Below are 24,685 nucleotides of genomic sequence, written 5' to 3'. Positions count from 1 at the left end.
CCGCCCACAGCGCCGAAAGTCTCTCTCCGAGCCCGCCGCCCTCCCAGCCTTCCGATTGGCGGAGAGGACCGTAGGACCTGGAAGTTGTCTTTGTCCGGCGAGGGCTGCCCTTCCGGTTCCGTTGGGTCCCCCTTTGGCTCGGGTTCCCCGCCCCTCCCCCTTCCCGGAGCCCCGAGGGGCCGGAGCTCCTGGCGGTGCCGGATCCTGACGGTGGCCTTCCCCTGGGTCTGTAAGTGCGGAGGCGGCCGGAGCGCCGGGTAGGGGTACGAGGTCTCTCAAAATGGAGCCCCCTTGGGGCTCTGGATTGGCCGGGACCTGCCCTGGGATGGGGACCGAGGGGCTGGCCTAGGCCCGGGGGGACTTATGGAGCCCTAGGCCCGGCCCATGCTGTGCCCCGCCCCTTTCCCTTCCCAGCGTCTGGAGTGGGGAGCCTAAGGATGCCCCCAGGGACCTCCTCTTGGGACCCTAGCCGAGGGCACCGCAGTTTGCTTGAACGCCCGACTCTGGCATCTTGTAGGAAGTGCCAGATCTGGGCCATGGCAAGGCCTCAGGGCCAGCCCGCGAGAATCATTATGAGTGCTAAGCTAGGTTAGTCTTTTGCCACTGGCAACAGCACCTTTATATTTCTGGCGCTATGTCAGGCACTGGGAATTCGTAAGATATTGTTCCAAGTTTCAGGGTCAAGTTTGAGAGCCAGATAAAAACAAATGAGTGCCCCTGCGATGTATGAATCAGTCATGTATGTATGAACTGTTCAAGGGGCAGTTGCTGGGGAGGCTGAAGAAAGAAGGTGACTTCTCAATTTTATTTGTTGGAGAGGATAAGGTGGAGAAGGGCTTTTCCTACAGGAGGAACAGTTGCAATGCTGTGAAGGGATGACTGAGCATAACTTGTGTGGGAAGCGGAGGAGGGGGGCGCGGGGCTCTTGTGCAAAGGATGAGATATGAGGCTGGGAAAGTAGACCGAGGTCCAGATAGTGAAGGTTTAATCCTAAAGGAGGTGGGTACTTTTTGAAGAATTTTGAGCAGGAGACTGGTATAGTCGGATTTGCACCGTAGAAAACCATCTTGTTCTGGAGGTCAGCCTATAGGATAGGAATTTCTATAAACTGATTCTGGACTCTTTAGCTAAAGTCTAGATGCTCTCATTGGAGATTCTTTTGAAGGAGTAGTGGGATCAGTCTAGTAAGAAGTAATGAAATCCTGAAATGGAGTTATGACAGTATTATTGGAAAGAAGGCAGGTAATGCTGTAGTGAATGCTGTAAAGACTCTATAATAAATTGGATGTTGAGGGTGAAAGAAGTATCAAAGCTGAGTCTTAGGTTTTAGGCCTGTGGTATTTGAAGAATGTTAATGCCATTATCAGCAATAAAACCATAAGCCTAGTGTAGCTGACAAATTCATTTTTTGGATATGTTGACTTGAAGGCCTAGTGAGATAGCCACATGGAGCTGTCCAGTATAGAGTTGGAAATGGAAATCTGCAGCTCAACCTAAATGCTGTGGCTAGAGGTAAAGGTTTGAATTATCATAGAGCGTAGAGGTGGAAGCCATGGGAATAGCTGACATCAGGAAGGGGTTATTGAGAAAGAAGGGAATATTTGGGGGGAATGGTTGCATTTACAAAGCAGAAAGAAGACTTAGAACTAATAGTAGTTGGTGTAGCAGCAGAAACAGAAGTAGATGATAAAATATAAGAAGTAGATGATAAATATAAGGGTTCCAGCAACCAAGAAGACTCAGAAGTCAAGAGAAGAGAATACTGAGAAGGGTCCACTGGGACAATTGATGCAGAGCATTTGGAGAATGAGGGGGGGAAAGATGGCATTTCTTTATCAAGAGATCATGAGTGACCTTTTACAAAGCGATTTTAATAGAGTAATGAAGTGATAATATATGAAATAATGCAGACCTCAAGTGGTTTGGTGTCAAATGAGAATGAAAAAAAGGCCACATATGAAGGATTTCACAAACAAAATTGACAGGCTTTATTTACTTACTTACCTTGCATTTGCTTATAAAGCACAATTCCAGGCACTATTCTAAGTTCTTTTAAAAATTAACTTAATTTTAAAAATGAATTTACTTTAAAATTAATTTAATTTCCCATAACAACCCTATGAAGTAATATTCTTTGACAGGTGGGAAAACTGAAAAACAGAAGTGGTTAAGTAACTTGCCCAAGGTCACACAACTAGTAAGTGGTGGAGCAGGGTTTTGATTCTAGGAAATGTGGTTTTACCCACTGCACTAAGCAGTGATTGAATATGGGAGTCAAAAGAATGGGAAAAATTTAAGCAAAGATAGACTCAATTAATAAAAAAATGGAGAGGCTTGGAAGGAGATCCAGATTGAGAAGAAGGTAAGTAATGGATTTATGTTTGTGTTATGTATTTGTTTTTTATTTCTTTTCTTCTGTCTTAGATTCTCTTCCAGTCTGTGCCATTTTAGGTCAGTTTCATTCACAGTTAGGTCAGTTTATGTCATGCTTTCATCTATTACTTATTATCTATAATCAGGTCTCCTCTTCAGCTTCAGAGCTGTATCCAGCTAGCTAATGGATTTCTCCTTAATGTCATGCAGGCTCCTCTGGTTAAACATTTTAACACCTGACCCATGATCATCCCCTCCAATATTCCCTAGCTTATTGAATGACACTCTGTCAAAGATACCCAGTTTCTCAAACCAAATATCTTGGAGTCATCTTGACCTTTCATCTCTTGTTTCCCACCTTGGTCATCAAGTCCATCAGTTCTTTGTTTGAAATATCTTCTAGGATCTGTTTCCTCTCTCCATCCATATTATTTCCACTCAGTATCCATATTATTCAGGCCCTCATTATTTCTATCTTGATCTGTTAAAGTAATAGCATACTAACAGGTTTTCTTGCTTCCACGCCTACTGTTCTCAGAGCCATTCTCCATAAGCTTTTATTTTTGACTTATTGAGTTTTAGCCAGTTTAAGAGTTTAGATATCATGCATTTCAAGTGATAGAGTAGTAGCCTAGGGCAGGTATTTTTGATTAGCTTGAATTGAGGTTAAGTTTGATTAAAATTAGCTATGAGGATGGAGAGTTAGGAATTTTTTAAATAGAGAAGGTAATAAAACATTGAGAAACCAAGACAGGCTTTCTGAGGAAGTAAGCCTTAAGAAAACAGCAAAAAGTCAAGGACTAAGCTTTGAAGAATATACTTACCGTTACACAATTTAGTGAACCCTTGAGGAACAGATCAGCAAAAGAATGGTGGAAAACTGAGGCCAGTAGTTAAGTCACTTGCCCACTTCTGTACAACAGTTTAAGAAGAATGAACAACTAGGTCTGTTTATTCAATATAAATAACCCTCAAAAGCAATAAATGAAAATTGCAAAACAATATATATATAGTTTATAAGTAAGAAACCTAATTTTATTTTTTGTTTTCTGTGGCTAGAAATGTTGTGATATAGAAGTGTTGTTTTAAAAATGGAGGGGAGGGAGGGCGTCCCTTGTGGCGCAGTGGTTGAGAGTCCGCCTGCCAATGCAGGGAACACGGGTTCGTGCCCCGCTCGTGAGCCATGGCCGCTGAGCCTGCGCGTCCGGAGCCTCTGCTCCGCAACGGGAGAGGCCACAACAGTGAGAGGCCCGCGTACCGCAAAAAAAAAAAAAAAAAAAAAATGGAGGGGACGGAGAGTCATTAAGCAAGAAACTTAGAACCAACTGAGAACTGAGTGGAAGGAGGCTGAGAAAGGGGGCTTGTACTTTACCTATATTAAAAAATTTTTCCAAGAAGGGTATATTTCTGTAATCTTACAAAAGAGTGAGACCTTGGAGAAGGCAGTGTCATGAAAGTTACCCCAAAGAAGAAAATGATTGAGTTTTATAGAGAGAAAAGCTGTAGTTTATTACAACCTCTTTGAAAAATGGCATATGGTGTTAATGAAAGACGAAGAAAGATTTCCAAGTAGCTGTGAGTGCTAAGTTGAAAGATAAAGGTACTTTTATGAGGTAGATGAGGAAACAGACTGACATACAGCTTTGGAGTTTATTATACAGAATAGAAAAGTTTTCCTTATCAGTATTATCAGAGGCATTTTAGATAAGAAACATGGATATTTTTGCACTGCCCATCGCACGGCAGTGAACGTTGTTGAACGTAGAATATTCACTGATCATTTCTAGTTACTCCTGTTTGAACAAAGGGAAATTTTCAAATTAGCTGGAACATTTGTTATGGAAATGATTATGGAAGAATTGTGTAAATATAAATAAAGAGAGAATGATCTTAAGTGAGACTATTCCTATTTCATTGATGTTTGAGAAATGGGTCATTTAAAACTTGCCGAGAGAAACTCAGCAGTATTTAGACTTAATCACAGTAACCGAGACAACAGATGATAAGGACCTGAGCCATGCCAATTGTAGTAAGAATATAGAGAGAGAATTTGGAAATCATTCTGAGGAAAGAATCAACAGAATGTGGGGACCAAGTCTCTATTCTACCTGATCAGATCTTTACTTTCTTTAAGTTACTAGAAGGTCTGCTATAATCTAGAATTATGTGAGAGATTTTTATGACAATTATCAATAATTGCTGTTATAAATTAACTATAGTTGGGGAGTCTGAAAATCAAATATATTCATAATGATATTAAGTCTTGTTTGTAAATGGCATTAAGTTTCATTCTACAAAGATAAATACAGGGCTTCCCTGGTGGCGCAGTGGTTGAGAGTCCGCCTGCTGATGCAGGGGACACGGGTTCATGCCCCGGTCTGGGAGGATCCCACATGCTGCGGAGCGGCTGGGCCCGTGGGCCATGGCCTCTGAGCCTGCGGGTCCGGAGCCTGTGCTCCTCAACGGGAGAGGCCACAGCAGTGAGAGGCCTACGTACCACAAAAAAAAAAAAAAGATAAATACACAGTATATGTATAGCTGATTCACTTTGTTATAAAGCAGAAACTAACACACCATTGTAAAGCAATTATACTCCAGTAAAGATGTTAAAAAAAAAAGATAAATACACAAAAGATAGAAAAATAATATAAAGTTAAAATAAGTGAGAAAGGAAGGTAAGACAAGGATAATACATAAATGCTTTACTATTAAAGTCCTCTAGACTTGACACAAATTTGGCTTTACGTTGTACTTTTTGTTCTTAAACATAAAACTTTTATTGAAGCATAACTAAATACACAAAAGTATATCAATCATAAGTGTACAGCTGAATGGATATGAGCAGGGAGATCTGAACAGTTACACAGTTAACAGGCATAAGATAAAACTTCAGCTAGCCTAGTTTCATACATGAATTTTGTCATCATGCAGCTTGGGCACAAGTTCTACCTCTAACATTTAATACTTTCCACCTCTCTTAAATTGAGCAAGTTATTTATGTTCACCAAGCTTGGGTTTCCTCATAGGCAAAGTGGAGATGATAATAATGCCTACCTCATAGAGATTTTGAGGATTAAATGGGTCAACTTGGGTAAAGCACTTAGCATTATACCTGGTACTCAGCAAGGATTCAGTAAAGATTAGCTATCATTTTTCTTATTTTTAAATAAAATTAAACCAGTTCATATGAAACAAGTGTTCCTTTTTATTTTGACATTTTAGAAATTTTGTTTAAAATTTGGTTTTATGTTGTTAAAACTATTTTTTGGAAACAAACCCTAGAAAGACATTTTCCCCAGGGCACTCAAAAGAGGGTATCATGATAATGTAGAGCATCTCTACCATAGCTCAATAATAATTTCCTAGGGAACATTAAGAGTTAATTATGGTTTTTGTTGAATGAGCTGTGTAAAAATAACAGTTGGTCCTTGCCCTCAAGTAACTAACAGTCTGTTGGAAAGAGAGACTGGTGACAAGAAACAATTAAGGATAAACTGTGTGGCCTGGAAATAAGAGTTTATCAAAGGGAGACAATATAGTGGACTGAGACATTAAGGAAAACTTCTTAAACAGAATAATTTTTCCTCATATTCTTGGACTACAGCAGACAAATCAAGCACTTTCCTGAGATACCTGTTTGACTGCTTCTGTTGGTAAGTTTCTTGAGACTGATGAATAGGAAGTAAATGAAATTGTACTCCAACTCCTGTCTTTGGAACTTCAAGGAACAATCCCTGAGGATAGTTGTCTAAAGCATTACAAGTACTGTCATATTATAGATGGAAGCAATTAATGCTCATTTTTCAGTGTGCGTAGGAAAATACTGACCTGTCAGTAAATTTAGGACAAGCTAAACCTCTAAGTAAGAATGCCCCTTTTGTTTGGCCACTTGAACAGCAGTCATTTATATAATTTCTAGTTATAAATTGGGACAGTCACTGTTTCCAGATCAAATATATTAAGCTACTGTAATTGCTAAAACTGACCACAGATAGATAATACAGTTGTGCCACTTTGTTTACTGATATAGTCCCTGTGTCTCCTAGATTTTTCCTTTTCATTTGATATTCACCACCTTTTCTATGATGCTGAATTTGCTTCTCTACATCCCTCCTCTCATCTTCATTGTGATTTTTCATTATCTGTACACTCAGAGTGCCATACAAAGGGAAAGCTTATAATTTATGTATAAATATATTTTAATATACCTGTGCCATACCAGTTCCCCCTCCTAAATCTCACCTCTCTTTCAATGACATTTTAATTCGGCTGAAATCCTAAGTTTAAAACCTTTACACGTACTGTTTTTCATTTTCTATCTCCAGTTACCAAGTTTTTTGAAATATCTTTTTGTTATCTTTCCTTGCTCCTTATTCATTTTCATTCCTTTCTAGGCTCTCATGGCCTCAGACCTGTAATGTTTATGCAGACACCGCATTGGTCTTCCTAACAGCAGTTCTTGCTTCTTACTACTGTCAGATGAATCGCATAGGTTCAACAAATGCAAACTGAGCACCTGCCGTGTGTTTAGTACAATATCAGGTGATGGGAATACACACCGGTTTGAACAGAAGAGGGTTTGGCCAGTAATGTGGCTGCATTAAGTAGAATTTGAAGCCAAAGGAAAGAGTGTTTTGCCCTAGAAGATGCAGGTTCCCAGCACTAGCTCCATTGAACAGGGTGGAGATTCTTCTCTCTAATGCCATGTAGCTTGCAGTTTGGGGGGAAGGAACAAGTATTGGTATCCTGAGTGTTATGTTAGAAGCACTTAGTTATAGGTCCAGTAGAGACAACTGTTCTAATCTAAGGGGTTAGGGAAGGGCCCTCAGAGGAAATAAAGGAGTCAGAATTGGCTAGGAATAGTGTTATGGACTAAAGAAATAACTGCTAAGGTTTGGAGTCAGTAGAGTGCTGTCATGAACCAGGCACTGAGCAATATGAGTGAGACCTAGATTCTGCCTTTACGAGCTGGTGTTCTATGAGCCTTTGTAATTCAGTGTTCTAGAAGATAAAATTATAAAGATTGGGCTTCGGGGCCAGATGTTGCTAGGAACAGCTGGTTGTCTCTTGATTCTCGACTACGGAGTTGATGGATACATAAAGTTCAAGGTGAATTTATTGATGCACTGAGATTGTAGAGCCGCTTCTCAGGGGTAGACCTGCTATACCTACTGATCTCACAGAAGACTGGTATATAGACTGGTGGATTGTCATTGTAAAAATAATAAATGTGTTGACAATATCATGTTGCCATGGCTAATTCATCCTTCCCTTTAGAGTGACACATGGGAAGCCAAGTTATCAGAAAATCATTTGAAGAGTATGGAATCAGAACATGGGGACTTTCTCCAAAGGAATTGCTTCATAAAGGGACAAATACACAGAGTTTTGGCAAAGACACCTTCTCCATGGTTGAATGGTTTATGCTAATGTTTACCTTAATTATTCTTAAATTTACTTGATCAGTTTCTATTCAAGAGGTTAGTCTTCATCCAGGAGACAATGGGAGCTCACAGAAGGATTTTAGGCAGCAGTTGGATATAATCAGATCTGTGGTTTTGAAAGATGACGTGTGATGGTGTAGAAGTTGGATTAGAGGTAATAGAAGCTGGAACCAAGGAACATTTATGAATCAGTTCTAGTAGTCCGGTTGATGAGTAATGATGGATAAATAGGGATAAGGAAGAAAGAATAGAATCTAGTAAGGATTAACTAGATCCACCTTACTCCTACTCAGATTCCCACCAAGTGACTCATCTGGTTTTTCTATGTCAAATATTTACTTCATATATCAAGAAATGTTTCTTAAGAAAGAGTTTAGGTTTGTCCAAAATGCACAGGATAAAGACCTGTGCCTTTGACACTGTCTAAAAGTTGTCCCTTTAGGCATGTGACTTTCATTTTATTGCAGAAATACTTGGATGAGTAAATTCACATCAGTTTAAACAGAAGAGGGTTTACCCAAGAATGGGGCAAGCAATGTCACTGCAGTAAAATACAAAGCGAAGGAAAAGAGTGTTTTGTCTTCGAAGAAGCAGGTTCACAGTATCATGCAAAATAAAGTAGTTATTTCATTATTACTTGTTGGGATGTTTTAGGTAGTTCTTGAAACCTGATAGAATTATCATTTGAGAAGCAAAAAAAATGCCCTTGGAATAACTCAAGCACTGTTCTTGTATTAAGCATCTTAAAAAGTTGAATGAATATACCAAGCTATTTACACGGATACAAGTCCACTCCTTAGGTGCAATTGACACTTGATGTTGCTAAGGTAATTTTTAACAGCCTTTGAAAGCAGTTATACTAGCTTCCTCTTTCAAGGAAAATTTTATTCAGATACATATAAACAGGTATGACAACACAAATTTGTTTTTGGAAGGAAAATCCAGGTTTTCTTAATTGTTTGTATTTTCTTAAATTCATCCTTTTTAACATTTCTGTTCTTTAGGTCTGCCAAAATGTCTGAAAGATCAGATCTCCTTCACTTCAAGTTTGAAAATTATGGAGATTCAATGTTACAAAAAATGAACAAATTAAGAGAAGAGAATAAATTTTGTGATGTTACAGTTCTCATAGATGATATTGAGGTACAGGGGCATAAAATTGTGTTTGCTGCAGGTTCCCCCTTCTTAAGAGACCAATTTTTACTGAACGATTCCAGAGAGGTGAAAATCTCCATATTACAGAGTTCCGAAGTGGGGAGACAATTGCTCTTATCCTGTTACAGTGGTGTGCTGGAATTCCCTGAGATGGAACTGGTAAATTACTTGACGGCTGCGAGTTTTCTTCAGATGAGCCACATTGTAGAACGGTGCACACAGGCCTTGTGGAAGTTTATAAAGCCAAAACAACCAATGGATAGTAAAGAGGGATGTGAACCGCAGAGTGCTTCTCCCCAGTCAAAAGAACATCAGGGAGATGCCAGAGGCTCCCCAAAGCAGGACTCACCTTGTATCCATCCATCTGAAGACAGTATGGATATGGAGGACAGTGATATTCAGATTGTTAAGGTAGAATCTATTGGGGATGTATCAGAGGTTAGAAGTAAAAAAGATCAGAACCAGTTTATTTCTTCTGAACCCACTGCTTTACATTCATCAGAGCCCCAGCACTCCCTGATAAATTCAACTGTGGAAAACAGAGTAAGTGAAATAGAACAAAACCACCTCCACAATTATGCCCTGTCTTACACAGGCAGTGATAACATCATCATGGCCTCAAAAGATGTCTTTGGGCCTAATATTCGAGGTGTAGACAAAGGCCTACAGTGGCATCACCAATGCCCAAAGTGTACCAGGGTGTTTCGTCACCTGGAGAACTACGCCAACCATTTAAAAATGCACAAACTCTTTATGTGTCTACTCTGCGGCAAGACTTTTACTCAGAAAGGCAACCTTCATCGACACATGCGTGTGCATGCCGGCATTAAACCTTTCCAGTGTAAAATCTGTGGGAAAACCTTTTCTCAGAAGTGTTCCTTACAGGATCATCTTAACCTTCACAGTGGAGATAAGCCCCATAAGTGTAACTATTGTGACATGGTTTTTGCACATAAACCAGTTTTGAGGAAACACCTTAAACAGCTGCATGGCAAAAACAGCTTTGATAATGCCAATGAAAGAAATGTGCAAGACCTCACAGTGGACTTTGATTCTTTTGCATGTACAACAGTCACAGACTCTAAAGGGTGTCAGCCACAGCCTGATGCGACACAGGTCCTGGATGCAGGTAAACTGGCCCAAGCTGTCCTGAACTTAAGGAATGATAGTACTTGTGTGAATTGAGTAGGGCCTTTATGCTCCTAACTAGAACTGACTACAAACATGGCAATAGTCTGAGTCTTTCTAGGAGTGATTTTGCGAATTTGACTTCTCCAAAGCCTCTGTGCTCTGGAAGTCATAGGGGTGAGTCAAAGCACTAATAGACCAGGCAACTTGCCACTTGGAGTGGTCTTGCCTTCCTTTTGCCCCTTCCCATGTTCTGTTTTGAATTATTTATCCTGTGATGTCTGTTTCCTTTCCCAAGGAGTATTCCACCTGTCTACCTAACATTGACTTATGTCTTAGACTGACACTGTTTTAGACTTTTCACTGGGCACATTCTGAAGGTACCAACAAGTTAATAATATCACCTCCAATCCACTAATAGATGCTATGCTAAGAGAAGCGAATAATATTTTTCATTAGCAGAAAATAAGCTGAGATATAAGGAGATATTGCTGTTGGCCTGAATATGTGATAGAATTTGTAGTTGCCTTGCCTACTGATAATTCATCTGTGTCTGATAAATGAATGAATCTGCTTCCTACAATTTGTACTTGTCTTGGAGCTGGCTATAAAGTATTTTAGATTATTCTGTACTCTTTTCAACAGTATATAGCCCAACTTCACATCATTGAAGTTCATATAGACCAGAGTACAATATTTTTAGCAACACCTGCAGACAGATAGTTAGGAATCAGCATGGGGAGCATAACCAACAAAGGATAGTAGTACAGTTGTACAACAGTACTTATTTGGGAGGTCTTCCCCAAAAAGAAGCCAAATGTTTATAATTAACCTCTAACTTACTTGGTGATGCTTTTGAAGTCAGGATTGCTCCAGGCACATTTAAAGTGTGCTAATGCGTAATGGTCTCTCTAAAAAGGGGCTATCTGGAGTCATTCTCTAGGCTTTGTTTAGCCATCAGTAAGGTGAGTTTGGCCTTCAGAGCTTTGTCCAGTGTATTGTAATAGTCTCTGAATTCTCATTTCCTTGTGTACCTTAACTTCTAAAATGGATGAAAAAAGTGAGTCACAGGAGCAATCAGGTTTTTGCATTTAGATATTCTTATAAAGGTACATAGTCCCACCTTGTCACCTCTGATAGATCACTAATACAAAGTTGATTTTCCATTATGGAAAAACAAAACAACTGTTCTTCCTAAAGCACATGTTATAGTTCAGAAATAAAATTTTGAGTCTTATTAGCTTCTGACCCATGAGTTAGATTTAGGTAATAGGAGTGTTTGAGTCCATAGAGAATCTTAAGAGATCATTTAGTCCACCTCTCTTTTTTTAAGTTGGGATATCCAAAGCCCAAAGAGGTGGCCTGGCCAAGGTTAGCCAAAGTAGATAAGTAACTAAATATGAGCTACGGTCTCCTCACTTCTCACTGTCCCTTGGCTTAAAAAGATTTAGTACATGATCAAGAATACCTTAATAAAAAGTTCCTAGTTTGTGCTTCCCCTCTGTGAATCACTGTTTGCTTTCTGAGACATCCTGGATTTTGCAAATAAAACATCACAGAAGGATTTATTTTTGTAAGTTAATTATTTTTTGGTTAGGATGAATATTACATTTTTCCTGAGCAAGTGACTGATTTGCTAGGTGTTGATTAGGAAGGGCAAGAACAAGTAAGAATAATGTGAGAAGGATCCAAATGTGAAACTGATTTTGTCTTGAAACAGTGTTTATTTAGTTTCCATCAGGATTTTCTGTTTTTGTTTCTGAGCTATGAGAGTCCATGTACAGATAAACCAAAAATTAGTTTTAACTTGAGTAATCAGAGGGAGTTCTTAAAGTTGTTATAATTTGATGCATTTATATGTGAATCTGATTTGAAGTATAATTTCTACCTTTTGTTAAAAGATTTTAAATGAGAATAAAATTGAGTGATAAGACTAACAGGTATCTATGCCTAATGTCACTCATTATATGGTCTAATGATGCTGCCTAGCATTCTGGGTTTTTAATGATCCAGCCAAAGAGTACCAATTCTATGCAACAGTGAGACACTAACATGTTAACGGATGTTTCACTATTTTCTCTGAACATCATTTTATCACAGGGAAATTTCAAGTTGGAGTGCTTCCTCTGCTTACATTCATGTCCTGTTTTTGTTACTGGTTTGAAGACTAAAAGGCATGGGTTCAAATAAGATTGGTCTCTTTGGTTGGAGACTATTCCTGGATTCATTCAGACATTCAAGAGACATTTATTGAACACCTACTATTGCCAGGCACTATGCTAGATACTGAGGATATGAAGGTAAGATTGCTATGGTCCCTGCCCTCACAGAGTTTACAATCCCATGTAGTCTTAGTGAGATAAGGTGTCAATTTGGTTTTATCCTAGGAAGAATAAAGAAAACTGCCTTGCTTTCTTTGATCACTTTAAATTAGCATCTTGATGGTTTTGTATCACTAAATCTTCTAGTTCTCACCTTTTTCAACGGCAAACTACTGACATGGTTTACAGTGTCTTCCATTTCTTGGCTGGAGAGGTGGTCTGTTTCTGTGAGACATTTTCTTAATTTTGGTGGTACTTGACTTTTCTCTTTCTTTGTTTATACATGTTTCTTAGATTGTATTGCAAAGTGGTCAAGTTACTGATATCAAATATGTTTTACAGGGGAAGATGACTTTCAAAACTAGTCGTATTCTTGTAGAGGAGGAAGATTTTTTAAAACCTTAGACATTCAGCATTTGTATTTTATGGATCCCCAGGATAACTAAAAAGGAGAGAGGGCTCTCTTTACCATAGTTTGATTTTTAAAAAATTACTGTGTCACAGTTATTTATTTATTATTTAATTTTAAAGGCAAACTCCAAACTGAAGTGGCTCTGAGGTAAATCAGATGTGGTTTTAATTTGTTTTAGTTTCCTTATTAGAAGGTCTATAAATGGAGGGTGACCATTGTCACTACTTCTAAGATATTATCCTAAACAAACAACCCAGAACATTTTATTTCAGCTGGTGAATAGCTGTTCTCAATCTGTTGTATGTTAGACATACTGTGAACTACCTCTTCACTTATTATGGGGAAGTTTCCTTAATAAAAGTTTGACAATTAAAGCTCTGGTGTCAGTGGTTTATTTTCTCTCTCCCCTCCTGCTTCCCTTTCCAATTGCTTGAATTTGAATGCAGGAATGCTTTCTTCACTCCTATTCTTGAAAAGACATTAATCAAGCACGCTGAGCTTGGCTTCAGAAGCAAATCTGGGCTAACCAGAAATTGTTACTAGGGTCAGTTACTTCCTCCTGTGCTATTGACTGAGGGGATGGAGCAACTGCTTTTAAGAATTAGCTGAGACATTCCTTCATTTGGCAAATCCTTGATGCCTACTAAGTTCTAGACTTCGGGAATGCAAGGAGCAGTAAGTCACTGTCCTAAATACCTCTGCCTAGGTGGGACACAGATTTCAATACAGGTACGATAATTGCCGTCACTAAGGCAGCCAAAGGGTTTACTGGTTCCCAATTGGGAGCCAAGTAATTCACGGGCAGTTCAGGATGGCTTCAGGGATGATGTGATTTATGAACGATGGATGAATGGGATTTTGAAGGATGAGTGGTAGGAGGGATAGGGCATGTTGGAGGAACAGCCGGGCCAACGGTTGAGATAGAAGGCCTGGGTTTGCCAAGGAAGTGAGAGGGGTAGGGGCGTGGGGAGGAAGCGATAGGTTGAGCGGTGAGGTGGGATCTAGATCCTGATGGGGCATTAGCTAGGCAATCTCGAGTACTGATCCCGATGGCACTCTCCTCTCCTTACCTCCGCCACCTTTTAAATTGTATATTTCAGGGTAAGCAGAGGACCTGGCCCCTAATAATCTGGGAGGGCCTCCCAGGGGTCCCGGTGCTGGGTACTCTGACAGACGCGCTGTACCCCAACTTCACAACCCGTCTGCTATTCGGATGTTGAAGAGAGCTCACGGAGGGGACCGGCTTGAGTACCGAAAGTGGGACAGGAGAGATGGGACTTGCCAGAATTCGGGGGCTTTTCTGTTATTCCAGGCGTGGGGGGGAGTAAGGGAGACTGTCTCAGGATGTCCTTCCGGGACGCCCAGCGGGCCCCAGTAAAGAATGAAGCTAGTTGACACCGGATGTGTTTCCTCCCAGGCTGACCCCACCTTCCGGCCTGGGCCGCCGCTGCAGTGGAAAGCTCGGCTCTGGTTTCTGAGTCGGTGAGTGAGCGCGTGGGAAACTCCGGCAGGTGGGGAAGCCGGAGGAGGAGGCGGAGGAGGAGGAGGGCAGCAGCGAGGCGCGGCCCGGGAGTGGCTGGAGGGGTGCTGCAGGCACCTGGCCGTCAGGACCTTGGTCCTGGCAGGCTTGGCTCGGGAAGACCTATGTGGCGAACTGGAGGATCTTCCAGGCCACCTGTGGTACGGATTCAGTTCAACAGATATTCCCGAAGCTGCCCCTGCTCTGTGCCTGCCCCTGTGCTCGCTGCAGGAACTCAGATGAGCCAGGCTCCTTTTCGTGGTGTTCTGAGAGCAACTGACTCTGTCCGGGAGACGGGTGGATAAATCTTACTTGATTTGAGCCTTCAGCCAAATCACTAGCTGAAAGCGCGAATGTAACATGTGCAGAGGTGTAATTGGGTCTTCTTGTCTGGCCAGTGGTGAAAATCTAAATATCAAAGAAGCTTCAGTGTAAAAGATAGAGGAAAGGTAAAGCCATAACGTTGGTGAAGGCCAAATAATGAAAGATCTTGTATTTGCTAAGAAGGTTAGGCTGTCCTGGAGGTAGAGGAGAGCAATGGAGGATTTAAAGCAGAAGAGTAAAATAGAATTTTTAAAAAAGTTTTAAAAGATGTTAATCTGGTGGTACTTAGGAGGGTAGTTTGGAATGTAGGAGAGTGTCGTATCAAGGAGACTGCATTGGTCCAGGTGAACAGAAGGAAGACCTGCAGTAGTGATGAGGCGTAGGAAGTTTGGAAATTACATTAAGGTTTCTAGTTTGGGAAACTGAGTTAAGTCCACTTAGTAGTGGGCATTAACAATGTCCTTGACCACAAGGCACATACAGTTTAGTCGAGGAGAAAGACATAGAAACTGTTGAGTACAATTCAACGTAATAAGTTCTGTAACAAAAGTATGAAAAATGTACCACAAGAGCATAGAGAAATGCGTTTTATTTTTCTGGGTCTTGAGATGGTTATATAGGGGTTCACTCTTAGCGCCCAGGTTAGAATTTGAGTTGTCTTTTACCCAGTTTAGGTTTAGGATTTTTTAATTGTTTGTTTTTACTATCACAGTGTAGGAAAGCATCCCCGATCCTTACATCAATGTTTATGTTTTATTTTGCTTAGATTGTGACCATGGCTGCTGAGTCTGATGTTCTGCACTTCCAGTTTGAACAGCAAGGAGATGTAGTCTTGCAGAAAATGAATCTCTTGAGACAGCAGAATTTATTTTGTGATGTGTCAATTTATATTAATGACACTGAGTTCCAGGGGCACAAGGTGATTTTAGCTGCTTGCTCCACTTTTATGAGAGATCAGTTTTTACTCACGCAGTCAAAACATGTCAGAATCACCATCTTGCAGAGTGCAGAAGTTGGCAGAAAATTGTTGCTCTCTTGCTACACTGGAGCACTTGAAGTTAAAAGGAAAGAGCTTTTGAAATACTTGACTGCTGCTAGTTACCTTCAGATGGTTCACATTGTGGAAAAGTGCACAGAAGCTTTGTCAAAATATCTGGAAATTGATCTTACTATGAAAAATAACAATCAACATGCTGACCTGTGTCAATCCTCTGATCCAGATGTTAAGAATGAAGAAGAAAATTCAGATAAAGACTGTGAGATCATTGAAATTTCAGAGGATAGTCCTGTGGACATAGATTTCCATGTTAAAGAAGAAGAAAGCAATGCTTTACAGTCTGCAGTAGAGAGCTTGACATCAGAAAGAAAGGAAATGAAGTCACCAGAGCTGTCTTCAGTAGACATAGGTTTTAAAGACAATGAAATTCGTATCCTCCATGTGGAATCTATCAGTACTGGGGATGTAGAAAATGGGAAGTTATCACAGCCTTGTACCTCTTCAAAAGCAAGCATGTATTTCTCGGAAACACAGCATTCACTGATCAATTCTACAGTTGAGAGCAGAGTGGCAGAAGTTCCTGGGAATCAAGATCAGGGCTTATTTTGTGAGAATACTGAAGGAAGTCATGGTACAGTGAATGAGATTCAGAATCTAGAGGATGCTTTTTCCCTGAGGCACCAGTGCCCCCGGTGCCCTCGGGGGTTTCTTCACGTTGAAAACTATCTGCGCCACCTTAAGATGCATAAACTGTTCTTATGCTTACAGTGTGGGAAAACGTTTACACAAAAGAAAAATCTCAACCGGCACATTCGAGGGCACATGGGCATACGGCCCTTTCAGTGTACTGTATGCCTGAAGACATTTACTGCTAAAAGCACACTTCAAGACCACTTGAACATACACAGTGGGGATCGGCCATACAAATGCCACTGTTGTGACATGGATTTCAAGCACAAATCTGCTCTCAAAAAGCACTTAACCTCTGTCCATGGCAGAAGCAGTGGCGAAAAACTACCCAGGCATGATCTGGAAAGGCAAAATCGACTATAATTAGAATCACACCTTGCTATGTAAGCCTTACATCATTCTGTTAGGCAAGTCTTTCTATAGAAATGCAGCATTTGTAATATTGCATTTCCAACCCTATCTTTGGGTCTTATTTTTGGTCTACCTACACAAGTTATTCTTTCTGAACTTGTACTACCAGTTCCAAAGTGTGGGAGACATGTTAAAGCTGAGAGGATGCTGTCTCATCTCATACATTATATATAAGTCCCAGTGGCTTACCTAGAGAAATAGTGTTCCTCTTAAATATTCTTGATTCTAGTGACAGAGGACCAGCATTATTTCCAGATTCTGACTTTGAGTCTCTAGGTAATTGATATAAGTGTAAAATCCAACCATACCATAACTTCAATAAATTAGGATAATGGGAAGAGAAAATAAATTTTAAAACATGCTATTACCCATTATTAGTGATTTTAAAAACAGGACTGGTGAATTTTTTTTTAACCAACTCTATTGGATTCCAAACTAAACACCAAGGTATCTATTGTTTTAAACCATAAAGGAACACAATTCAAATTCATTTGGAAGTAGCAGACTTTCCTTATACATAAGCTAATATTCCTTACAATAATATTTCCATGAGTTGTTAGTATACATATTTTAGAAATGATTAATTGGGCCTAGGTTTCTTGATTTTATTTAATACGGTTACATTTAATAATTTTGTGGCCAGTAGAATTATACCATTGGCATGAAGCTCTAAGATATTTTTTCTGTTTCCTTTTTGAAATTTATTTTATTTGTTGGTTAACGTACAGTAAAATTGACCTTTGTTTTTGGTGTACAGTTCTATGAATTTTTACATATGTACAGATTTATGCAACCACCACTGCAATTAGGATACAGAACATTCCATCACCCTCCAAAACTCCTTTATGCTTCCCCTTTGTAGTCAGCTCCTCATCCTAGCACTAAACCCAGGCAACAGTTCTCCATCACTATAATTTTGCCTTTTCTGAAATATCATAAATGGAACCTTATAGTATGTTCCTCTTTATTAAAAAAAATTATGATTTATTTCTTTCTTTTGGCTGCACTGGGTCTTAGTTCCAGCACACGGGATCTTTTAGTTGCGGCATGCAGACTTCTTGGTTGCAGCATGCATGTGGGATCTAGTTCCCTGACCAGGGAGCGAACCCAGGCCCCTTGCATTGGGAGCACGGAGTCTTACCCACTGGACTACCAGGGAAATCTGTAGCATGTTCCCTTTTGGTATGCTTTTTTCACTCAGCATAATGCCTTTGAGACTCATCCATGTTCCTGTGTGTGTCAGTAGTTCATTCCTTTTTCTGTCTTGAATTGGCAATATATATTAGTTTTCTTACTGTCACTAGATGAGCAGTTTAAATATGGGTAGCTATTAGTATCCTCTTAATAACTTTTTTCATTTACATTAGTGCAATTTTTATAACCCTCCCTAGAGTTTTCTTTTTTCATTTTTCCTGAAGTGTTCTATTTGCCTTTTCCCCCTCAGTTTTATGAGATGTACTTGACATACATCACTTTATGAGCTTAAGGTGTATAGCATAATGTTCTGACTTACATATATTGAAATACTTAGTGCAGTAAATTTAGTAAGGATCCATCATCTCATAGAGATACAATAAAAAGAGAAAGCAAAAAAACATTTTATTTTTCTTTTTATGGGGATATTGACTGAAAAAAATGCACAATGCTAGAGTTGCTGTAAGGACAATAAAGATTAAGTGGTCATGGAGGTAGAAGGGGCAGAGGATCCATCACACCCCACTGCACCCTCTGGACTTCCTGTTAGGTGAGAATTATATACCTCCTACTTCTTTTAGTCACTGTTTTCCAGTCACTCATAAATAAAAATTGTCTGCACAGGGAGCACCAGGGCCAGGGCAGGGGAGGGTGCTTCCCTGTACCATTAAAATGCTCATTTTAAGTTCCTGTCTTGAACAGGTTTAAGATAAAAGCGTACAGTTCTGTGGGCCACTTATGTTTCCTCCTAACAAGTTGAAAACGATTTTAATAAAAAGTTGTTTTTGCCAGCAGGTTTCTCACATGTCGTGCTCATGAGGCTCAAACAACTCAGTGGTTGGGAACTTGAGTCTCCAAGTGGTCGCTGTCGGGCAGTGGTTGGATATGGGATCATTTGTTTTTTGGAAGTTTACGGTTTTTTTCAGCCTGTCCTCCCAATTTGCTGAGTCCCAAGGCATCTTGAGATGAGTTTTCTGTCTCTGCATTACCACCTTGTCATCACGATTCCTTGCCAAGATGTCCAGGTTGGCCCTTTTCTTTCTTGTCAGACAAGGAGCTGATAGAGGACTTGATGACCTTCTTCCTGGGGGCTTTGGGCAGCGAGTCCTGGCTGCTGTTACTACTGCTGGGGTTGCTCACGGGGCCATCCTACGAACCTTTTGAGTTGTACACGTCCCTGGTGTTCTCGGGGCTGGCTGTGTGCAGCACCCCCTTGTGCATCTGGTCCAGCCGAAGGGACAGCGGGGAGGAGGGGGCCAAGGTTACACATTTTATGGTCATCTTGTCATCTTGTCCCGCTTCTCGGGAAGCTGGTGGCCTGGAAGTCTCCTCACTCAGCCCTGGCAGCCAGCCTTTCTGGGGGTGCAGCCACACCACGCTGCTGCTGAAGGAGTCTGCAGGCCCATCTGCGACGGGGAACCTGACATCTGGGACGCTGCCCAAGTGGGGTCGGCCTTGGTGATGGAGCTCCTCTCAGCCTTGTCTGGTCCAGTTAAGCTCTCAGGGCTTCCAGGTTTAGTCTTAGCTGATCCTTACCATGTTGCATTTCTTCTAACTGCGTTTTTGCATTCTCAACTTCTAGTAGGAGAGACTTCTTTGCTAGAGTAGCTGTTCTCTCTTTAAGATGAAGCTGAAGCCTCTTGTTAGATTCTGAAAGAAGCTTGTCAACAGTGTCCGATAAACATTATGTTCTTCATTCATTTTCTCTCTGCCTTGCCTTGGAGAGTGCAGCCACACTCTGGGCCAGCTCTGCCTCCACCTTGGGGAGCACCTCTGCTATCTGCAGGGTCTGCTGCAGCTCCTGCTGTGCCAGCTGCAGGCGTTCTTGCAACTGGCAGTTTTTAGCCTCAGTTTCACGGACATCTCCTTTCAATTTCGTGTTCATTTCCTCAGATTTAATGAGGTCTTCTCTGGCCCTGTACAGATTTCCTCCAGCTCTGTAACGTGAGTAGATAGGGCTGCCAGGCGCTCCTTCATCTGGCTCCGCTCTCTTTACTGCTTGTCCCTGATTTCCCCAGAGCTCGATCAATTTAGCAAGGTCTTCCTCGTGAAGATCTTCCTCAGAGAAGACCTACAGGTCTCCACCATCACGTCCCTGTACAAGGCCCTCTGAGCAGGGTCCAGGTATTCCCACGCCTCCTGAGTGAATTTTATGGCCACCTCCTCAAAGGTCAACCATTCCTGAGAAAGAGCGATCCCAGACTCCAGTTCTTTCCTCTTCCAGGCATCTTCCTTAGGCTGTTGAAGCCAATCTTGAAAGTTTCAAAGGTACTGTTTAATGCTTGGAATCAGCATACCCTCTTCCTGTGCCACAACCATGCACACATGGGCGACCTCACTACGTGGAATAGACTGCTGCCGACAGTCACAGGAGGGATGCTGCACAGTCATCTCCCACAGAGACCGACAGGTGAGGTTTCCCACACTTTGCTTCAGATCACGCTCGCCCAGGAGTTCCCCGGTGGGCTAGTGGTTAGGATTCTGGGCTCTCGCTGCTGTGGCCTAGGTTCAGTCCCTGGTCAGGGAACCGAGATCCTGCAGGCAAATAAACTTTCCAATATATGAGAAGAGAAGAAGAATGCACTCAGGCCTGGAATAAATCTGACCAGTAAGGGCCACATCCGGATTTACTTGGGGCGGAGGGCCAGGTGCTGGGATTTTAGGTCCCTAGAGAGTCCCACACCAACAGGAAGGGTAGCAGGGTACGGCACAGCACAAATTTACCCTAGAAAGAAGCCCTCCCTGGAGTTTTGTTCTGTATTTCCAGAAATGTGCCGAAAGCAAAACCATGACTGTGTAGTTATTTCACTGAGAGCAATATTTCAAACTGCGTTATGAGCCATCGCTCTCTAATATCCCTGTCCACACGTAACACAAAACTCTTCGTTGTTATAGCAAGATAAAAATAGAGTGCAGGGAAAATCATATTTTCTAAAACACAGGAACTATTTGTAAAGAAGGCTGACTGGATACATCTTATTTCAAGATGTTCTGTTCCTCCTCTACTCACCTCAGCTTTATTTAGAATTTCTGCTACGTTTAGTTTCTGTGGAAGCCCTTCCACATTTTAAAATGTAATATACTTTGTACCATTTAATGAATTTTGTGATGAATCACATGTTGATTGTTATAAATGTTAAATATCTTTTTTGTGATACTTCTGTGAAAAATATGTTCTTTATAGATTTTTAACTCTGGGAGAGATTTTAAGTAACCCAGCGCTAGTGTTAGATAAGAAAAACAACTTCATAATTCCCAGGTCACTAGTTAGTGACATTGGGTAGGTCACCTCTCCTTGAGCTTTTCTTAAATTTATATGTAAAATAACAACTTTGATCTTGATAATTTGTAAGATCATTTCCAGGTCTAAAATTCTATGATTTTATATTTAAATCTTCCTGAGTTTCTAAGAACAGAGGGAAAAGCAAGTGAGGAGAGTTTTGTGTCTTTATGAATGTTGCTATTTAGTACTCCATTGGAGACAGAACTTTTCTAAATTAAAGAGTGTTTTTCTTCCACTGGAGAATTTGATAGCACAGCGCTCAATTTTCTTTCCCATTTGACCTATGATTGGCCATTTGTAGGCATGAGAACACTTCCCTTTCAGAAATAGTTTGTGATTGAAGTACTTTTCTTATTTTTGCTTCCTAGGATGAAATTTTGTGGGGGAGGGATGGAAATGGGAGGGGAGAGTAAAAGAACAGTAATAAACTATTTCTTTTAGAAATTGGTATCTATCTTTGATGTTTGAAAAAATTATGGTTGTACTATGTTTATGCTTTATGTGTGCCTTGTAAGATTCTCGTGAAATTTTTTGTAAGCACTTTGAGATTTTTGCTTAGGGGGAAGGGGTGTTTTGTGAAAGTGATGGTTGTTATTTATTATTATTTATTCCTGTTCGGTAGCACAGAGGGATCTCAAATCATTCCTAGGAGAGTGTCTGTTTGCATGATGTTTCTAAACAATTTCAGGAAAATGAAATCTTTTTTTAAAATGCAGGTATGGCAAAGTAAAGTGTTGAATTTATTCACTGAAAACATTCACTTTTAGTTCTTTGTGTTTCTGATATGATGGGAAAAATATGCAGCATGTTTTGGTTCAGCCTCTTCATTTACTGGATTTATGTATAAAGGATCTTGGAAAGACAGTTGTTACTTTGGTGTAAGAGAAAATCCTTGCCATTTTTCCCTGGATGTAACTATCCTATATGTTTACATAAGAAATAATAAAGTGGAGATGGGAATGGAGAATTTTGTCTTTTGTCTAATCTGTGAATTTTAAAGGAAACTATTTTTCCTGGCTATTCATTTAATCATTCATTCAACAAATATTTACAGAGTCTTTACAATATATACCTGTATTAGAAGTTAGGTAGACAGACAAAAATCCCTACTCTCAAGAAACTTGTGTTGTACTGGAGCGAGACAGACAGTAAGCAAGTAAAACCAATGTACTGTCAGATTTTGAAAACGGAGTTGGAGAAAATAAAGCAGGGAGGGAAGGAGAATTGGAATTGAAATTTTAAGTGTGATCAGGTCACCTTTGAAAAATCTTATCACATTATCACATACCACTGTCCAGTGGAATGGAAAAAAGATATGTATATATCCATCGCTATCTAGTTGAATGGAAAACAGTGAACCAAATGAATCATTGTTGGGAACCTTTCTATTGGGTTGGCATATATTTCATAAAGAGAAGTGACTGAAAGGGATAAAAATGCATGTAAGAAAATCTTTGATGTGGCCTATGAATATTTTTTTTTTAAAAACACTGATGTTTTCCTGCCATCTGGGTAGTAATAACCATATGTATATATATATTTAAACTCATTATAGTTTATAAACTACTTTTCCATATGTCTTCTAATTTGTGGTGGGTTTACTTCCATAAACGCTCTTGTTGGACATCTGGTTTCACATTGGAAAGTGACTTGTTTAATTAAAATTCATGGCCATTTTCTTAACCTGTGTTTTTCAGTATCTCATCAGTAACAGAGTACATAGTATCTGCCTTTTAGGATTATTTTGATGAGCATGTGAAACAAAATAGTAAAATTAAAAATTTTATTATGTAACTCAGGACCTGGCACGTAATATAGTCCACTAATGTATTTCCCTGATCCCTCTTCCCAGCCTGCTTCTTCATCTATAAAAACAATAAATTCTACCTTGCAGTTTACTATGAAAAGAAATCCTTCAACAAATATTTATTGAGATATTGACGCCAGAATTTGTGACTGAATTTTTATCCCTGCCATCTTCTGAAGAGCCCAGAATTCTCTCTTTAACAAAGGGATAAGGCGTTAGTGCCAGGCAAACAAATTTTTTTTTAAATAAAATAGGGAGATTGCTTGGCCCCTATGTGGAGAGACTGAGGGAACCTGTCAGCATTTAATTATGGGAGAGTGAGTACAATATAATACAGATGCCTCAGATTATGCTCAATCCATACCACGACTTCCACAGTGGGAGTCAGACACTGGCTCAAACCAGTGTCTAGGAGGCTGGCTCGAGGCGCATATGAATGTACAGGGAGTTTCCCATCAAGCTCTTCGGCTTGCCCAGGCCTCCTAACAGCACCTCCCACAGTGCTCCAGAGCTCCCTAGTCACGTGAAGGGGTGGTTCTGTAGACCCGAGGAAAACTGATGCGCAGTCCAGGGGGCGGGGGCTACTACTACGCTTCCCTTCCACCTCCCCAGCTCCCGGTCAGGCGTGATCTCGCGTGAGGTGGGGAGTATCTTCTCGCGAGAACTAGGTCGGAATCCCTCCAGGTCCGCCTCCTTGGTGAGGAGGAGGAGAAGGAGAAGGAGGCGGAGGCGGAGGGAGGAGGAAGCCCCGTCGCGGCCTCCGCCGCCGCCAACGGGGCTGTCCCTGTACCTCCCGATGGAGTTTGAGGCCGTGAAGCCGCCGCCGAGCTCTGCCCCGGCGAGACGAGGCGCCTCCGTCGCCGAGCCGCGCGGTCGCGGGGCTCCCGGGAGCGGCCCTTAGCGACCCCGCCCGGTCCCCCTCAGGTAGGGCGGGGGCGGGCACGATGCGGCTCGGGGCCAGCGTGGGTCCCAGGTCCCCGGCGGTCGGGCGGGTGACCGGTCTCAGCCCGGGGTCTGTGCGCTGTCGTCGCCGGTGGCCCGAGGGTAGGAAACCGAGGGCCGCACCTGACACCCGGACCGGGCCCGGAGTCTCGGGCCGGAGGAGGCCCCTCGCCCCGGTAGGGCTTTTTCAGTACCAAGCGCCCGGCGCTAATGGCCACCTCCGGTCGACACCGGCCGAGGGGACGCTTCTGCCCCTAAGGAACCCATGCAAGCAAAGACCAGGCTTCCCTCTCCCTTTTCTACACCAGTTAGTAAGAGTGGGGTTGGAGGAGGTCCTCGAAACCAAGTCCTCTCCTGGCTTTTCGGCTTTCTGCCCTGGGGCTTCCCGAGATCCTAAAGCAGGAATGGTGGAGGCGATCTGAGTGGTAAATAGGGACCCTGGCTAAACAATGCCCTGGGAGGGCTTAACCTCCTGGGAGGGAGAGGGCCGGACCAGAGTGGTTGCACAGTGGTTGTGACGGAGCAATGGCGTTGAAACAGCCAGGGAATTCTGCTATGGTTTTCTTTCCCTCCTTCATTTTTCCTTCTTGGGGAAGCCTCTTAAGGAGACTCTTCCACCATCTTAGAAGAATGGTAGAAAGCATCTTTGTTTCTCAGAAGCAGCTCTACTTTTCTCTCTTCTTAG

At 41.4% G+C, this 24,685-nt stretch overlaps 3 protein-coding genes and 1 pseudogene across 11 annotated transcripts in view; 3 read left to right on the top strand and 1 right to left on the bottom strand.

Moving 5' to 3' along the window:
* Nucleotides 1–104: 104 nt before the first annotated feature.
* On the top strand, nucleotides 105–13,207 carry ZBTB26 (zinc finger and BTB domain containing 26). Of its 6 annotated transcripts, none has more exons than XM_019949180.3 (3): nucleotides 105–229; nucleotides 8,822–10,101; nucleotides 12,201–13,207. In XM_019949180.3, the coding sequence occupies exons 2-3, from the start codon at nucleotides 8,832–8,834 to the stop codon at nucleotides 12,269–12,271; spliced, it is 1,341 nt and encodes a 446-aa protein (XP_019804739.1). In that variant the 5' UTR covers nucleotides 105–229; nucleotides 8,822–8,831; the 3' UTR covers nucleotides 12,272–13,207. The 6 variants fall into 6 exon arrangements, with proteins under 6 accessions (XP_019804739.1, XP_033714452.1, XP_073662683.1 ...); XM_033858561.2 differs by having other exon boundaries at nucleotides 124–225; XM_073806582.1 differs by having other exon boundaries at nucleotides 164–257.
* A 260-nt stretch (nucleotides 13,208–13,467) lies between these two features.
* On the top strand, nucleotides 13,468–22,218 carry ZBTB6 (zinc finger and BTB domain containing 6). 2 transcript variants are annotated; one of them, XM_004320823.4, is made up of 2 exons: nucleotides 13,468–14,315; nucleotides 15,443–22,218. In XM_004320823.4, exon 2 carries the CDS (start codon nucleotides 15,452–15,454, stop codon nucleotides 16,724–16,726), a length of 1,275 nt encoding a protein of 424 aa, XP_004320871.1. In that variant the 5' UTR covers nucleotides 13,468–14,315; nucleotides 15,443–15,451; the 3' UTR covers nucleotides 16,727–22,218. The 2 variants fall into 2 exon arrangements, with proteins under 2 accessions (XP_004320871.1, XP_019804741.1); XM_019949182.3 differs by lacking the exon at nucleotides 13,468–14,315 and adding an exon at nucleotides 14,363–14,513.
* LOC109552421 (liprin-alpha-1 pseudogene) lies at nucleotides 19,118–24,267 on the bottom strand (annotated as a pseudogene).
* Nucleotides 23,761–24,685, top strand: part of RC3H2 (ring finger and CCCH-type domains 2) — a 59,260-nt gene continuing 58,335 nt past the window's right edge. For all 3 annotated transcript variants that reach the window (XM_073806556.1, XM_019949229.3, XM_019949228.3), the window contains exon 1: nucleotides 23,761–23,982. The gene's annotated coding sequence lies outside the window, so the exon portion shown is untranslated. The remainder of the gene's footprint in view (nucleotides 23,983–24,685) is intronic.

This window comes from Tursiops truncatus, chromosome 6, assembly GCF_011762595.2.
Source record: "Tursiops truncatus isolate mTurTru1 chromosome 6, mTurTru1.mat.Y, whole genome shotgun sequence".
Taxonomy (NCBI): domain Eukaryota; kingdom Metazoa; phylum Chordata; class Mammalia; order Artiodactyla; family Delphinidae; genus Tursiops; species Tursiops truncatus.
The sequence above is the reverse complement of the archived record's forward strand: the minus strand, read 5'-3'. Positions and strand labels throughout refer to the sequence as shown.